Here is a 16,109-nt window from a genome sequence, read left to right as displayed (position 1 = left end):
GAGAGAGAGAGAGCACGTGCACGAGTGGGGAAGGGGCAGAAAGAGAGGGGGGGAGAGAGAGAAAATCTCAAGCTGACTCCCTGCTGAGGAGAGAGCCAGACCCAGCACTTAATCCTGAGATCATGACCTGAGCTGACACCAAAAACTGGAGGCTCAACCAACTGAGCCACAGAGGTGCCTCTGAGGGGAGTGCCATTATTTTACATGGGGATTCTAATGTTCTAAGGGTAAACCAGGTTCAAGGGAAACCCTATTCATCAGACAAAGCGCCAGCCTGAGGCATACCAGATCCGGCAGTTCTAGAACCAACTCCACCATGAACTAGTTGTATGACTTCAGGCAAAACCCTTTTTCAGCCTCAAACTCCCCTCCTGCAAAATGAAGAACAGTAAGAACACGTCCACATACCTCCAGTAGCTCCTTAATCAGAAAATAAGTCCTCCGAACACCCCTCTCCCGTTCCTCCCCGAGCTATTCCGGAAATGCCCTCCTGCAGTCTACTCCTGCCTCTCCCTCTGCAGCTCAGCCTCATGCTGCCAAGCACCACAGTGTACTCTTTACTTCCAATGAAAATGGTGAGACTCCAGTCAAAAGACAGAACTTGGGAGGATGAGTTAGGAAAACATGGCCCCACTCTAGGCTGTCTATAAGAGACTCACTTTAGGGAAGATACAATGAGGCTGAAAGTGAAAGGCTGGAAAAAGACACCTCATGTAAACCATAATGGAGAGCACAGGAGTGGCTGGGTAAAATACACTTTAAATAAAAAAACTATAGGAGACCAAGAAAGTCCTTCATCATTCATAAATGGTTAATACACCAAGAAGATACAAGTACAGACATTTAAGCACATAGTATCACACCAGCAGAATAAAAGAAGAAAACACCTCCTGCCTCCTCCAGGAGGCCTTTGCCTTTCCTCCTGCTCCACTGGGCCTGTGACCCAGTCCCTGGGTCAGCTACATGCTGGTCACTCCTGGGCTGCTCTGCTGGTGGTTCCTCTGTGTCAGTCCTGCCCCCGGATGCATTTTATGCTACCCTGCGGCAGGACAAGATTTTGCTTTTCCCACACGCCTTAGTGGTATAGTGAAGAGAGCAGCTCCCTAACCCATACTTGTTGAATCAGCATTTGTAAAGAAGAAAAAAATGTTCTAGAAGCCAAGACAGTTCTATTTCTGTGAAAGGCTGGTTAAAGAGGAGTTGCTAAACACTGTTGTACTTATTTGAAGCCAAAACCACTGAAGTATCTGCTGGCAAAGTCCAGAAAATAAGTGCAAGTATAAGAAAAAGATGTTCATAGAGTTAATGACACATACGTGTTCAGTAGCTCACAAGGAGCTTTCGTGGATTCTCATATTTGAGCCTCATAAAGATCCTTTGAGGGAGGCAGCACATGTTCTCTATCTTATAAATGAAATCGCTGGCATTCACTTGCTCTGTAAATTGGTATAAACTCAAATTACAGACTGTTACAAACTTAGGATGTCAGATGTAATCCCCAGAGCAATCACTAAAAAAACAGCTAAAGAATATACACAGAAGGAAATGGAAATGGCTCAGTACACAAAGAAAGCCTAAAAGGAGGCAGTAATGCAGAAAAATAAGGACAGACACAGCTCTATGGCCTATAGAAAACATATGCTCAAGTGACAGAAGTCTCTCCACCTCAGTAGTTACTTCCAATGAAGATGGTGAGACTTCAGTCAAAAGACAGAACTTGGGAGGATGGGTTAGGAAAACATGGCCCCACTCTAGGCTGTCTATAAGAGACTCACTTTAGGGAAGATACAATGAGGCTGAAAGTGAAAGGCTGGAAAAAGACACCTCATGTGAACCATAATGGAAAGCACAGGAGTGGCTGGGTAAAATACACTTTAAATAAAAAAACTACAGGAGACCAAGAAAGTCCTTCTATATTCATAAGTGGTCAATACACCAAGAAGATACAAGTACAGACATTTAAGCATATAGTATCACACCAGCAGAATATAAGGAGAAAATGCTGACAGAATTGAAGGGAGACAGTTTTACAGTAAGAGCTGGAGACTTCAAGATTCAGTTCTTAAAAATGGAGAGAGTAACCAGAAAGAAGACAAGGAAATCAAAGACTTGCAAGCTACAATGAACCAACTAGATCTAACAGACACATCCAGAACATGCTACCCAGCAACAGGATACTGGTTCTTCTCAAGCACACACAGTCCATGCTCCAGAACGGGCTGTGTGTTAGGTCACAAAGATAGTCTCAACAGATTTACAAAGAGAGATCCCACACAAAGTGTCTTCTCTGACCACAACTGGACGAAGTGCGAAGTCCGTAAGACAAAGAAGACTGAAGAATTCCTGCATTTGTGGAAACCAAACAACACCCTGGTAAACAGCCAACGAGTTGAAGAAATCACCAGGAAAATCAGAAGACAGCTTGAAGCAAATGAAAACAAAACACAACGTACCCACACTTACAGGACGCGGTACACCCGGCCAAGGAAGGAAATGTGTAGCGCAAATGCTTAGGTTAAAACAGAAGGAAGGGCCCATAGCAATCACCTAACTTTACATCTTAAGGAACTAGATAGAGAAGAATAAATTAAACTCAGAAGGAAGGAAATAATAAGGATTAGGACGGAGATAGAGGAAACAGAAAAACAACTGAGAAAAAAATCAATGAAACCAAAAGTTGGTTCTTGGAAAAGAGCAACAAAATCGACACCTAAGAAAAAAGAAGACTCAATTACTAAAATCAGAAACAAATGTGGGGACATTACTAACTCTAAATAAACAAAAAAGATTGTGAGAGAACACTATGAATAAACGTCCAGCAACTAATTAGATAACCCAGATGAAATGGACATATTCCTAGAGAACATCAAACCTATCAATGCTGAATCATGAACAGAAAATGTGAACAGACCTGGAACTAGTAAGGAGACTGAATCAGTAATCAAAAATCTCAAAATCTCATAGGTGGTGGTGGCCCCGTGGCAGACACAGAGATGCAGATCTTTGTGAAGACCAGGTCGGGCAAGACTATCATTCTCAAGGTTGAGCCCAGTGACACCACCAAGTATGTCAAAGCTAAAATCCAAGACAAAGGAGGGCATCTTGCCTCACCAGCCTCAGATTTTTATGGGCAAACAGCTGGAGGGTGGCTGCATTCTCTCAGACTACAATATCCAGAAAGAGGTAACCCTATACTTGGAGCTTTACCCGTGGGGTGGCAACATGGAGCCTTCTCTCCCCAAGCTGGCCCAGAATACAACTGCGACAAGATGATCTGCTGCAAGCATTCTGCTCACCTGTACCCCTGCTTCACCTGCTGCAAGAAGTGTGCCACACCAACAACCTGCACCCCAAGAAGGTCAAATAAGGCCCCTCCACCGGCTCTTCCTTTGCCTGCAGGGCCATTTCTTGCCAGGACCCCGAGGCCCTGAGGCCTCACTAACGTTTCCCTTTCATTGACTGGAGCAATAAAACAAAAACAAAAACACAAACAAAACAATAAAAACGTCTTACAAAGAAAAGCCCTAATCCAGATGGATTCACTGATAAATCCTACCAAACATTTAGCAAACTAACACCAATCCTTCTCAAACCTCTCCATGAAATTGAAGATTAAGGGACATTTTCAAACTCATGCTGTGAGATCAGCATTGCCCTGATACCAGAGCCAGATGAAGAAGAGGAAACTAACTACAGATCAATCTTTCTTATGAACACCGATGTAAACATTCTCAAGAAGAGCCTCACAAACTTAATTCAACAGCGTATTACTTTTTTATTTTTTAAAAAGATTTTATTTATTTATTCATGAGAGACACAGAGAGAGGGGGGCGGGCAGAAGCAGGCTCCATGCAGGGAGCCCGATGTGGGACTCAATCCCGGGTGTCCAGGATCACGCCCTGGGCTGAAGGCGGCTAAACCGCTAAGCCACCCGGGCTGCCTTCAACAGCATATTAAAAACAGTATACACCATGGCCAAGTGGGAACTGTTCCTGAAATTCACCGAGAGCTCACCATATGAAAACCAATTGATATAATATACCACATTAACAGAATGAAGGGAAAAAAAAAAAAACCCACATGATCATTTCAACTGATATGACAAAATTCAACACCCTTTCACATAACAAAATTACTCAACAAACTAGGCATAGAAGGAAACTGCCTCAACATATCAAAATCTACATATGGAGAGCCTACAGTGAACATTATGCTCAATAGTGAAAGACTGAAAGCATTTCTTTGAAGATCAGAAACAAGAAAAGGAGGCCGACGTTGCCCACTTCTTTTCAATATAGTATTAGAAGTTCCAGCCAGAGCAATTAGACGAGAAAAAAAATAAAAGGTCTCCACACTAGAAAGAAGTAAAACTGTCTCTATTCATAGATGATGAAAGATCTTATATGTAGAAAATCTTAATGATTCCTCCAAAAAACCGTGCTAAGACTGATAGATTCAGTGAAGTAATAAGATATAAAATCATCAGTTAATGGAGAAAGGGTAGTCTTTTCAAAACTGGTGCCATAGAAACTGGATGTCCATATGCAGAAAAATGAGATTAGAAGCATTACCTAATGCCATACAAAAATTAACTCAAAATAGACCAGAGACCTGCATGTAGAAGTTAAATTATAAAACTCACAGAAGAAAACATAGGGCAAAAGCTTCACAACACTGGATGTGGCACTGATTTCTTGGATATGGCACCAAGATCACTGGCAACAAAAACAACAGAGCAACTGGACTTCATAATTAAAAAATTTTACGAATCAAAAGACAAGGATTAGTATCCAAAATGTACAGAGAACTTCTAAAACTCAACAATTAAAAAAAAATTCAAAAATGGACAAAGGACTTGAGTAGACATTTCTCCAAAGATACATAAGTGGCCAACAAACATATCGCTGCCAGCCCTTGGGAAGGCTACCATCAAAAAAAAAAAAAAAGAGAAAAGAATAAATGGTCAGTGGTATGTAGAGAAACTGGAGCCCTTAGGTGCTATTCTTGGGACTGTAAAAGGGCACAGCCACCGTGGTAAAGTTATTATAGGATTCGGTGATTCTAGCCCTGCACAGATACCCAAAGAATTGAAAGTCGGGTCTCAAAGACACATTTGTACACGCATAATATACAGCGCTACTCACAACAGCTACCAGCTGGCAAGAACTCAAGGGTCTGTTACAGAAAAATGGGTAAGCAAGCTGTTGTGTGTACATATATTGGAATATTTTTCAGGCTCAAAAAGGAACAACATTCTGGCACATGCTACCACATGGATGGACCTCAAGGACTTATTCTAAGGGAAATAAGCCAGTCACAAAAAGACAAATGATTCCACTTTTATGAGGCACCTGAGTAGTCAAATTCATAGAGACTGAAATAGAATGGTGGTGGCCAGGGGCCAGGAGGAGGCAGTAACAAGGAGCTGTGGAAGAGTGATCTGATACGCCTGGTTACACAGAGAAACAGGAATTCTTTTTGTTTCTAGTCTAGAAAACTGAGGCAGACTTACCACTATGTCTATCAGCAACCAATTTTTTGTTGTGGAGATGCATATGAGAGTCTACAAAGTTTATATTAACACACCAGAGCTATCACATCTAATGCCTGCAGGATGAATCGGGCTAGCAAAGCAGAACAGTGCGAGGGCCAGCCTCCCTAAGCCCTGTTAGTGGACTCAAGCTGTAACTGGCTCTGGGACAGGTTTGAGAAAACACCTGTATCTTCTCAGTGCATGATTAGAGCGGTAAACAAGGTGATGGGACAGCTGCCTTACACAGGAAAGTGAAAACTTCCAGACAAAACTGGGGTCTGATATTATTTGGGGATGAGTTTTAAAAATCAAATTCTCTTTGTGAATACTGTCTTCTAGTCCCTCACGGCTGGTATTTTTCAGATCATGGCTAGGGTAAGGATCAGTGAGGAGCCTTTTTATAGGAGGAAAGGAAAGGAGAAAGTGGCAAATGGAATCAAGGAAGCCCCCAGATCATTTATGCGCACCTGCCTCACTCACACCTTCTGACCTAGCTGCGTATTTCTGCCTGCAGGAAGAGTCAAGTGTCTCCTTCTGGGTCAGCAGTTCTCCAGCAGGGGTGGTGATTCTGTCCCCACCGGGTCATGTGGCCACATGGAGACTTCATGAGGACTACCACAACTGCCGGCAGGGTGCTACGGGAATCTACAGCTGGCAGGCAGGAGTGCTGCTCATCTTCCTGCAATGCCCAGGACAGCCCCAATAACAAAGTGGCCCGAGATGTCAGTAGTGCTGAGGGGTAAGTCCTGTTTGGAAAGAGGCAGGCAAGCTGTCTGTGCCAGAACTCCAGGGAAGCAAGGCTCTGGCTGTGATGCTCACCAGCTAAGCAAAAGAAACAGCTCTGTTTGGAATGAACTCCATGTTGACATACTTTCCTCCCGTGCAGTCCCTGAAGCAGCCTTGCCACAAGGCCAGAGGCTGAGGCCGGCAAGGCCCAGGAGTCAAGCTGCTACTCCTGCCCTTGCCTCTCCTGCCAGAGTTCGGGGTACCATCTGCTCTCACCTGGCAGGCTCTTCAGATTTTCAGTTTATTTTTAAACCAATAAGCACTCTAGACATTCTCAGCTGCAATGAGCCAAAAGGTCTTGTGTTCCACATCCTGCCCCTGATTATAGAAAACTCTGAAAGAACATGAGAGGCAATAGAGTGAGGGAAGAGCCTGGTTGCTGGAGCAAGAGCTCTGTGTGCCCTTGGGCAATTAAATGCAGGATAACTGTCCTCGTCCCACGGAGATGTTGTCGTGAATGAATGCACCAACACGTGCGAAGTGCAGACAACAGTATCCAGGACTTGGCAAGCACAGGGCGAGAGCCTGCTGTCATGACTGTTGACGCCCACAAGGGACCCAGGCTGTCTGGTGGCCAGAGCTGCAAACAAGCAGGTTCATGACGGCTGGCAGAGCCCAGGTGTGCTCTCGGCCCATGTAACACTATACATACCTTGCTCCCCGTGAGCTGGGCAAGGTGAGGTTTCAGCTCTTCTCCAATTACGGAATAAATTGCCACTAAGCAAAACACGCTGGCCTTACGCACACTACTTTCGGTGTTGTCATAACCCTACAAAGTCAGAGGGGACACAGAAAGGAAATGAGATCAAAGATCCGCTTGACAGGCAATGTCTCATTAACATTTCCACAAATACCCTCATAGTTCAACCTTGGACTCGTTGTTGCTAATATAATAAGCACGACACACATGAGATTTGCCATGGAACCCAGAGACAGCTCTCGCCCCACAGAGGTCAAAACTTAATAGAGTCGAGAGTGAGCTGGTTCCTGGGGTTGGAAGCAGAGGCTGACAAGTGGCACCGTGGTCTGCTGGTGCTGCTTAACATGAGCTGCCACAGCAGCACCACCCAAAAACCATGCCAGAGAGAGAACGGGAAAGGAAAGCAAGGAGGAAACATAGCTTGCTTCTTTCACATTTCTCCCAATGGGTAATGTAAATCTTTTTTTCCCCCTAAATTTCATTTATTTTTTTGAAAGAGAGAGAGCACAAGCATAAGCAGGGTAGGGAGGAGTGGAGGGAGAGGGAGAAGCAGGCTCCCTGCTGAGCAGGGGTCCAGCCCCGACCAAGGGGCTCGATCCCAGGATCTGGGATCATGACCTGAGCTGAAGGCAGACACTTAACAGACTGAGCCACCCAGGCCCCCTCTCCACCTCCTGGCTAAAGCAAATCTTGTGTGAAAATCCCTTTTAAGAAATAAGAACTGCATCCCTCGCTCAGGTGGGCAGAACCTCTGTGCCACCCAAAGATGGCTGGGGACGTCCATCCTCTACAACTGGGCCTCGATCTACTGTCAGCCTGGCCTCTGACTCACACTCAAATGGGGACTACCTGCTGTTCTTCAAGCAGGCCTGAGGAATTTTCTGTCTATATGTAAATTCCCAACCCGAGTGTTTGGCAAGTGACAGCATTTATTAAATCGTGAAGCTGATTTCTCTCTACCTTCTGCACTGAAACCGCACTCTCCCTCCAGGGTCTGACTCTAAACCAGCTCCTCTGTGAGCCCTTCTCTCTCTGCCGCCCCAGCCCGGACATCACCCCTCGCACCTGATCTCAGAAACCTCCACACGCACCTACAGTAACCCGGCACCTGGTGCCACCATCTAGAGCCACCTGCATAGCTGTACTGTGTCCCACGCATGCTCAAACACCCTCGGGGCGGTGCCGCAGCACTGCAGAACATCTTTTCTCTTCCAGAGTCTAACTCAATGCCTCACACTTAGAAGGCTTTCGGTAAGTGTTTGCTAGATAGGAGAGTAAGGACCATTATCTGATCCATGGCTCACGTTGCCCAGGGCTGCGGCCCACGGATGTACAATAGGGTTTTGCTAAAGAAATGAACAACAAAAATAACCAAAATATATTTATAGTAAAACAACTCCTAGAGCCACAGTTCTAATCTGCCAGGAAGATCTTTCAGCTACATTCAGGGGAGGGTGCATTAGAAAACAAGAGACGTGCAAGGTGTCCAAGCCACACAGCTGCACGGCCTCTAAAGCATAGGTCAGAGCCTGCCTTTTCCTCCCTGCCCCTTGAGTGAAGGAGGAGCGCACAGCCCCCATATCCCCGGGGGGCTGGGGGGCAGTGCCTGCTCCGGACCTCACAGCCCCGAGCAGACAGGAGCCGGCCAGCCACCGGGAGGGCCCACCTGTAGCAAGCCCGGGATGATGTCGGCAAGGAGCTGCAGCAAGGACTCCTTGGCGATCCTCTCGACGACTTTGGTCTGCATCTTGATGGCAGCGAGGTTGATGGGGTAGTCAGCGGTCTGGATGATGGGGCAGAGGACTTTGATGCACTGCTCTGGGTGGATGGAGCTGGCCAGTGTGGACGCCGCCTCCTCGGCAGCTCTCACCACCTGAAACATCAGGTCCCCCACATGAGTGAGCTCCAAAGACCAAGTCACACCATTGCCTAACTTTGGGAAGCCAAGTGACAGATTTCACCTGGTGCCTCGTGCTAACGTGGTACAAGATATAGGGGGCGTGCAAAGGCAGGCATGGGGATCCTGCTAGAAACCCTGGAGAGGTGGTTCTCCAACTGTCCCCCACCCCCACCCCACCGCCCTCCCTGGCAGCAGCATTCCTGAGAACATGCCAGAAATGCAAATTCTCTGGCCCCAACCAGGACTGGATGAATCAGAAACTGGGGGAGGGGTCAGGTGGGTAGTTAATTTTTTTTTTAAATTAACTTATTTTAGAGAGAAAGAGCCCACAAACAGGGGGAGGGGGGGAGAGGGAGAGAGAGAGGGAGAGAGAGAATCTCAAGCAGATTCCCTGCTGAGCGCTGAGCTGGGCTCAATTGATGCAAGAGGGCTCAATCCCATGAGCCTGAGATCGTGATCTGAGTCAAAACCAAGAGTTGGACGCCAGGTGCCCCCCAGCAATAAGCACTTGGGAGTCTCCCATATGGAAAAATTTGTGAGTCTTTGCCCTTTCTCTACAAGATTAGGGCCTAAAAATATAGACGCTTTCCAACAGTCCACAGGACTAACGCAATTAAAACAATTCAAGAGAAACCTGGAAGAAAAATCGGAATGGCTTCAATATTTAGGATTCTGTGGAGGTGCCTAAATGTAAAGGAGTTGGGGAAGCACCGCAAGAACTCTCTGGGTTTTTCCTGAGGAGATTCTTAAGGAAACTTGCTTTTCCAGGAATCTGTGCCTGTACCACATTGCCTTGCACTTTGAAAGAAGTGGGTGAAATGGAGACTTGGCCAAAGGAGCGGCCTCTGACCTCTGAAGAGATCACGATGCACTAGCATACAGTGAGCACTTGTACTGGAGGCCACCAGAAGGGCCACATGAACTCCCTGTAATAAAGACAGAAGCTAAATGCAAAACCCAGCAAGAACAAAGACTGCAGGCTCTGAGCTCAGAGAGCTGGTACCTGATCCCAGCCACGCCACTCCCCGGTACTAGACCTCAACTCCCCATCTGTAAAACAGGGATACTTAACAAATATCATTTAATACATAGTATCAAAATGTACTAGGTTTTCAGAAGAGGAAGTCACTTCTGTTAATGGCACAGAGATACATATATATATGGTAAACAAAAAACCAAACTGCAAACATATGCATTTCCTTATGAAATGTAATGAAAATCTAGTACTTTTCTTCTACTGCTGGCCCTGGACTGGTCATTCCACCCAGATTCTTCTCTGCTTTGTGTTCTATTTGAAACAAGTCAGCTGTCCTTAATTCAGCAACAAGATCAAGGTTTTCAGCTCAATACTTTAATCACCCCAGTGTTCTTGTGATTGAAGCCAAGACTGACCAACACGAAACAGCAGACTGACCATCTGGGAGGCATCTTCTAGACCTGGGCAAGAGTGCGCTAAGACGCCGGTGCGTACAAGCCATGGAGGAGAGGACACACGCTCTGCATGAGGTCACTATAGGGCCCTGACTGAGGCACTGCCCCCCAGAGCCCCAGCATCTCTCTCTAGGAGGGGCAGGGGCAGATTTCAGGGCGCCACACTCATGGCTTTGGTAAAAGACACAGATCAGCCTTGTGTTCAGCTGGGGCTATGCTGCCTTCTGAACAGGACTCGCTTCCTGGAGTGTGCCTCATCGTTCTGTGCATCTGCTTCGCTCTCAGAACAGTAAAGTGAAATCCAGCTTCTGACACAATCCTCTTCCAACAAAAGGGGGTTGAATTCATCTCATTTAAAAATAGCTATATTTAACAAGCCAACAAAAAGAGATAAAATGGAATCCTCACAATGGAGCAGTAGATAACTTGGATTGACATATATTTTCCTTGTATTTATTATGGTGGTGAGAAATCTCAGAGAGGAAGACACAGACATGGCCAACACGCACATGAGAAAATGCTCTGCATCACTTGCCATCAGGGAAATACAAATCAAAACCACAATGAGATCCCACCTCACCCCAGTGAGAATGGGGAAAATTAACAAGGCAGGAAACCACAAATGTTGGAGAGGATGCAGAGAAAAGGGAACCCTCCTGCACTGTTTGGTGGGAATGTGAACTGGTGCAGCCACTCTGGGAAGCTGTGTGGAGGTTCCTCAAAGAGTTAAAAATAGACCTGCCCTACGACCCAGCAATTGCACTGCTGGGGATTTACCCCAAAGATACAGATGCAATGAAACGCCGGGACACCTGCACCCTGATGTTTCTAGCAGCAATGTCCACAATAGCCAAACTGTGGAAGGAGCCTCGGTGTCCATCGAAAGATGAATGGATAAAGAAGATGTGGTCTGTGTATACAACGGAATATTCCTCAGCCATTAGAAATGACAAATACCCACCATTTGCTTCCACGTGGATGGAACTGAAGGGTATTATGCTGAGTGAAATAAGTCAATTGGAGAAGGACAAACATTATATGGTCTCATTCATTTGGGGAATATAAAACATAGTGAAAGGGAATAAAGGCGAAAGGAGAAAAAATAAGTGGGAAATATCAGAAAGGGAGATAGAACATGGAAGACTGAACTCTGGGAAATGAACTAGGGGTGGTGGAAGCGGAGGAAGGTGAGGGGTGGGGGTGACTGGGTGGCAGGCACTGAGGTGGGCACTTGATGGGATGAGCACTGGGTGTTATTCTGTACATTGGCAAATTGAACACCAATAAAAAATAAATTTATTAAAAAATATTAAAAAAAATAAAAATAGGTATATTTAAGACTGATCATGCTGCATCAACAGTGGAGCTCATGTCCCAATACCCGGCATTTACCACTATGAAAAACCTGGAAGGAAATGCATGAAATTTCCACTCACTATCTCAGGGTGGTAAGATTATAGGGAATTTTATTTTCTTCTTCGTATTTTTTATATTGAAAAATGGCAATGAGCATCATAGTAACATTCATAGCAAGGAGAATGTGTTTGTAAAAATCTACTTCAGGTGTCTTTTTGAGATCAGGAAAAGTTAACAGTTCACAGGGGAGCGGGCGGGATGGGGTGCTGCATTCTAAGACCAGGCAGCCTTTGTCTTCCAGAAGTGATTCTGAGCTCTGGCGTGGAGTCACACTCCCTGGGTGTTAGCGGAGCCTGGTGACTCTATACGGGATATCGTTATGATCTTTATAATAACTATTCCTATTTCTGTTCATCTCCTGTTTCTGTAAGCTCTCTTCTGCTCAACTAGAAAAATCACTGTGGCTAACCATGTGCCCTCCTTAACCAGCAGAAAGATCTTTTTCCTCAACTCCTAGAATTTTTTCTCTATTCCTGGTACCAAATGTATGATGCTTTGCATTCTTGCCAACATTTTTATGTGTCCCCTTCTTCCCAAACAGGCTGCAAAGACCTAGCAGACAGGGGCTGGGGCATGTCCTTTGTACCCCAAAGTACACAGTAGTAAGTAGTAAATGTACACACAAAGTACATTTATCAGGTGTTCAACACTTATCGATGACTGAATTGCACTGTGTCTGTCGATATGCTCCTATTCAAAGAAGCCCCACCTTCTCGAATTCTCAAAGTGTTCTTTCTTGTTAAAGCCCTTTTGAACATTCCCTGGGAGGGGCTGCTATCTCCTTAAGGCACTGACCAAAGTCTAGGGTCTCGTTCAAAAAGCTCACACTCCCATCACTTGGCCAGCACGCTCATGGACACAACACATACACTGTGGGGGCAAAGACTGGGATTATGTATTAATCCTTTCAGGAGTCAAAACAGGGACAACGAACAGCACATTCAAGGGTGAATACTGTGTACATGTGAGAAGACAGTTGTCAAGAACATCCATGATTTACCTGTGTTTATTATATATGTGAAAGGTCAGGCTTGGGTAAAAGAATCTTATTCTCAATAAGCCCATAACGATTCTTCTTTTTTTGTGCATGTGATTTTTCTTTCTTACGACAATTCCCCCTGCCTTCTGTCTTGTGCTCTGTGTGTCAGGGACCAAGCTCAGACCTCAGGCCACAAGAATGAGGATGACGGTGGGCCCTGGGGTCCCTGCCTCAAGGTGCTGGGCAGGGTGGGCCAGTCTGTGCAGAAGGGCAGCATGAGGTTACAAAGCCCCAGGGGGCTGTGGACCAGGCCACAAAAGCAAACAGGGACCGGAGGGTGGGGAGCAGCAGCTCTCTACCTGTAGAGCATCCTGCAGTTGGCCAGTAGATGAAAGGAAGTTGGTGAGGGACGTGACGCAGAACGAATGTCTGGGGAAGGCTTCCTGGGTGTTCTGCAGGGATGCCTTCTGGTTCAAGGGCCCTTGGTCATGCAGAGCCAGCCCACCACGTGTCTGCCTCCTTCGCAGTAGGCAGGTGGTCTGGGTTAGCCAGGCAGTGAGCTCAGCCTCCCCAGGTACCTCAATACAAGCAAGCAGACTGCCCTGTCAGCAGACATGCACTCAGTCACACTGAGTTCATCGCCCTCCACTTTACATATATAGGACAATGAGACGATTTAAAGACAGCCCACTGTGATTTTATTCTTGCCAACTCAATCCCCTGGCAAGGCACAGCTTTTTCCACACAGGTGGCCCTGGTGTGCACACATGACCTTTAACCTTTCAGCCCAAGAAGGGCAGCTCCAGAGTTGCATGGGCACATTCTCAGTCTCTGAGCGCCGTGTGGCAGACAAACCTGAGTTCATTCCTCTGGCAAGATGCTCAATCGGTCTGAGCCTCAATTTTTAAAAAATTCTAAAATGGGGATTTAAAAAATGACAACTTTGACCGAATACTGGAGTAAGAGAGACAACCTACCACTGCCTGCAGCTAAGGGGTCCCCAGGGGCAGAGTGGAGGATCCAGGGGCTCTGGGGCCACCAAGAGAGCTGAGATCTGACCAGAGGACCCCTCCGACCTGGCCTAGCGCCCACATCAAGTGGGTGGGACATTGCCAAGACTCTCTAAAAAGCTAACCCAAAACAAGGCCCAAGTCTGTCAAGACGGCATGCAAGGCCAGCAAGGCTTGGCTCCTGCCTGCCCGTTTAGTGGGGTTTATGCCCTCCCTGTGCCCTGGTCAAGCTGAGGGCTCACCCTGCACATGCACTGCAGGCCACTTTTCAGAGCCCTGGACTAGCCCTCTCCACTCCTCCTCACTGTTGCTCACTTGTGCTCTTCACCTGGCTGGCCCAGGTCACCCTTCAGGACTCACTGGCTGTAGTATGGCTCTGGGAAGCCTCGAGTGCACACCTTCATCACTGCACTCAAACACCCGGCTGGAGTGGTCTCTCCCAGTATACTCTAAGTCCCCTGAAGGCGAGATCTTATCTAAGTCATACTTTCACCCTCTGCGCCCAGTGTCATGTCCAATACACACGAGGTGCTCAGTGAATGTCAAACGAATTCCCCCACAGTGTATGTATTTTTAAAAATGCTCATGACTGGCAAAGTCACCTCTGGGGCATGCCTCACTGATTTGCATTTACATGTTCCAACCGAAGAGCTAGCCCAGAAAATGAGGAGGAAGCAAGATATCTATAAATGACCAACTTGAGCCTTGGGCAAAATCAACTGTGGAAGGCCTAGAGGGTTCCATTCCAGGTGTCACGCCTGAAAGGCAACAGCTCTGTCCTTTGGAAAAGAGACTCTGGTTCAGGTTCACTTTTTCTAGTAATCAACTGTTTGAAGAGGGGGCAGTGTATTTCTCAGAAGACTTCCACCATGCCACGAATTACCTTAAGATAAAGTGCTTCTCTTCCTCCTCAGCACACGCACATCCCTCTGGTTGCTCTATGCCCACGGTGTACTAGGCACGTAGCTGAGTTCCGCAGCGCTAAGCAGACAGTGGAAGCGGCGGGGGGGAGGGGGAGGGTGTCCATCTCTTTTCTAAGCTGTTCTCACAGGGAGACCATGCTCTGAAACCCATGCCCTTCTGCTGTGTGAAACCACTGTTTGTAAGTACCCTAACATACTGCTCAGGAAGTGTGGTACTGAGTGAGGAAACTTGTATCTTAATTTTCAAACGTGGGGGAAAAAATAGCAGGGTCAGGAAACGCTGGGTGACTGCAGAGAGCCAAGGCAAAAAACACTGATGCACAGGAATCCATGCTGAAGATCCTGCTGGGAGCTGGGCAGCAGCTCAGTGGGTGCAAAGACAGGCTTGGAAACAGCCTGGGATTCAAGGGTCACAGTGCCACTTAACAGTCCTGGAGGGACCAACCCAATATGCCCCCCCCACCCCCCCGACCCTCAGGGTGAGAACTCCATCTCATCGTTAAGGTGTCCTTCTCCTCCCCTCCTGCCTCTCCATGCTCTCTTGTCATTCAGCTGAAAGGGAGCTACCTAGAGTCAGATGCTAGGCCCAGACTTTCACATCTGCTGGGCTGAAATCCAAACCCAAGGCGAACTTCCTCTTATAAAACTCCACCAATTCCCCATGTCACCCACATGAAGCATTTAATCGAATGTACCTAATATAAAAAGGTTTACAAAAAAATATCTGAAAATAAAAATCCAGAAGGTGTACTTCAAGATGGCAGGTTTGAGGCCTTCTCTCTTCCTGAGGTTACAGAAAGTTTCCCAGGACAGACCTCATTTTTGGCAAGCTGCCTCAATCACGGTGAACTTTAGGTTTTGCCTCTGTGTTCTATGTAACATAAGAAGCAAAGATTATAAATGTAAGCAAACAGACAGCAAAAGTAAACATGGGCACCAGAAAGAAAAAAAAAAAAAGGAGAACAATACTGTTTAGTAGACAAGGTGGCCAGAAGTGGTAAGGATTTTAAAAAGGGGGATGGGGCATATTTATGACAAAGCAGCATCAAGCAGGTTATAATCCACCTTGAAGTGATCAAAACTGTTCCAAGTCTGATTTTGCTACAGTCTGGTTAGGAACATAAGGATTCTTTCTTTTCAAAGTTAATGAAATAATAGTAGCTAGCTAGAAAAAGCATAATCTCCTCAACTAACTTTAAAAAAAAATGAGATCATTACTCAGAATATTAATGAATGTTTGCTTAAAGATAAGGTTTCTTCTAGAGCACAGAACCTGTCAAAAATTTGGATTGTGTGTTTTAAGTTCGCAAAGTTTGATTTGGCTCTGTCACAGACATGCCATAAAAATTGGTTCAATTAAAAAAGAAATTTTTTAATGCATAAAAAAAGAAAAGAAAAGAAAAAACAACAAGCAAATGTTCCTAAACAATG

At 46.0% G+C, this 16,109-nt stretch overlaps 1 protein-coding gene across 12 annotated transcripts in view; it reads right to left on the bottom strand.

Moving 5' to 3' along the window:
* The window catches only part of CLASP1 (cytoplasmic linker associated protein 1), a 263,831-nt gene that overhangs the window by 4,842 nt on the left and 242,880 nt on the right, over positions 1–16,109 (bottom strand). For all 12 annotated transcript variants that reach the window (XM_041739917.1, XM_041739921.1, XM_041739918.1 and 9 more), the window contains 2 exons: positions 8,686–8,892; positions 6,972–7,088 (listed from right to left, as the gene is read on the bottom strand). In XM_041739917.1, the coding sequence (XP_041595851.1) occupies positions 6,972–7,088; positions 8,686–8,892 (324 nt within the window). The remainder of the gene's footprint in view (positions 1–6,971; positions 7,089–8,685; positions 8,893–16,109) is intronic.

This window comes from Vulpes lagopus, chromosome 24 (genome assembly GCF_018345385.1).
Source record: "Vulpes lagopus strain Blue_001 chromosome 24, ASM1834538v1, whole genome shotgun sequence".
Taxonomy (NCBI): Eukaryota; Metazoa; Chordata; class Mammalia; order Carnivora; family Canidae; genus Vulpes; species Vulpes lagopus.
This window is presented reverse-complemented; position numbering and strand designations above follow the sequence as displayed.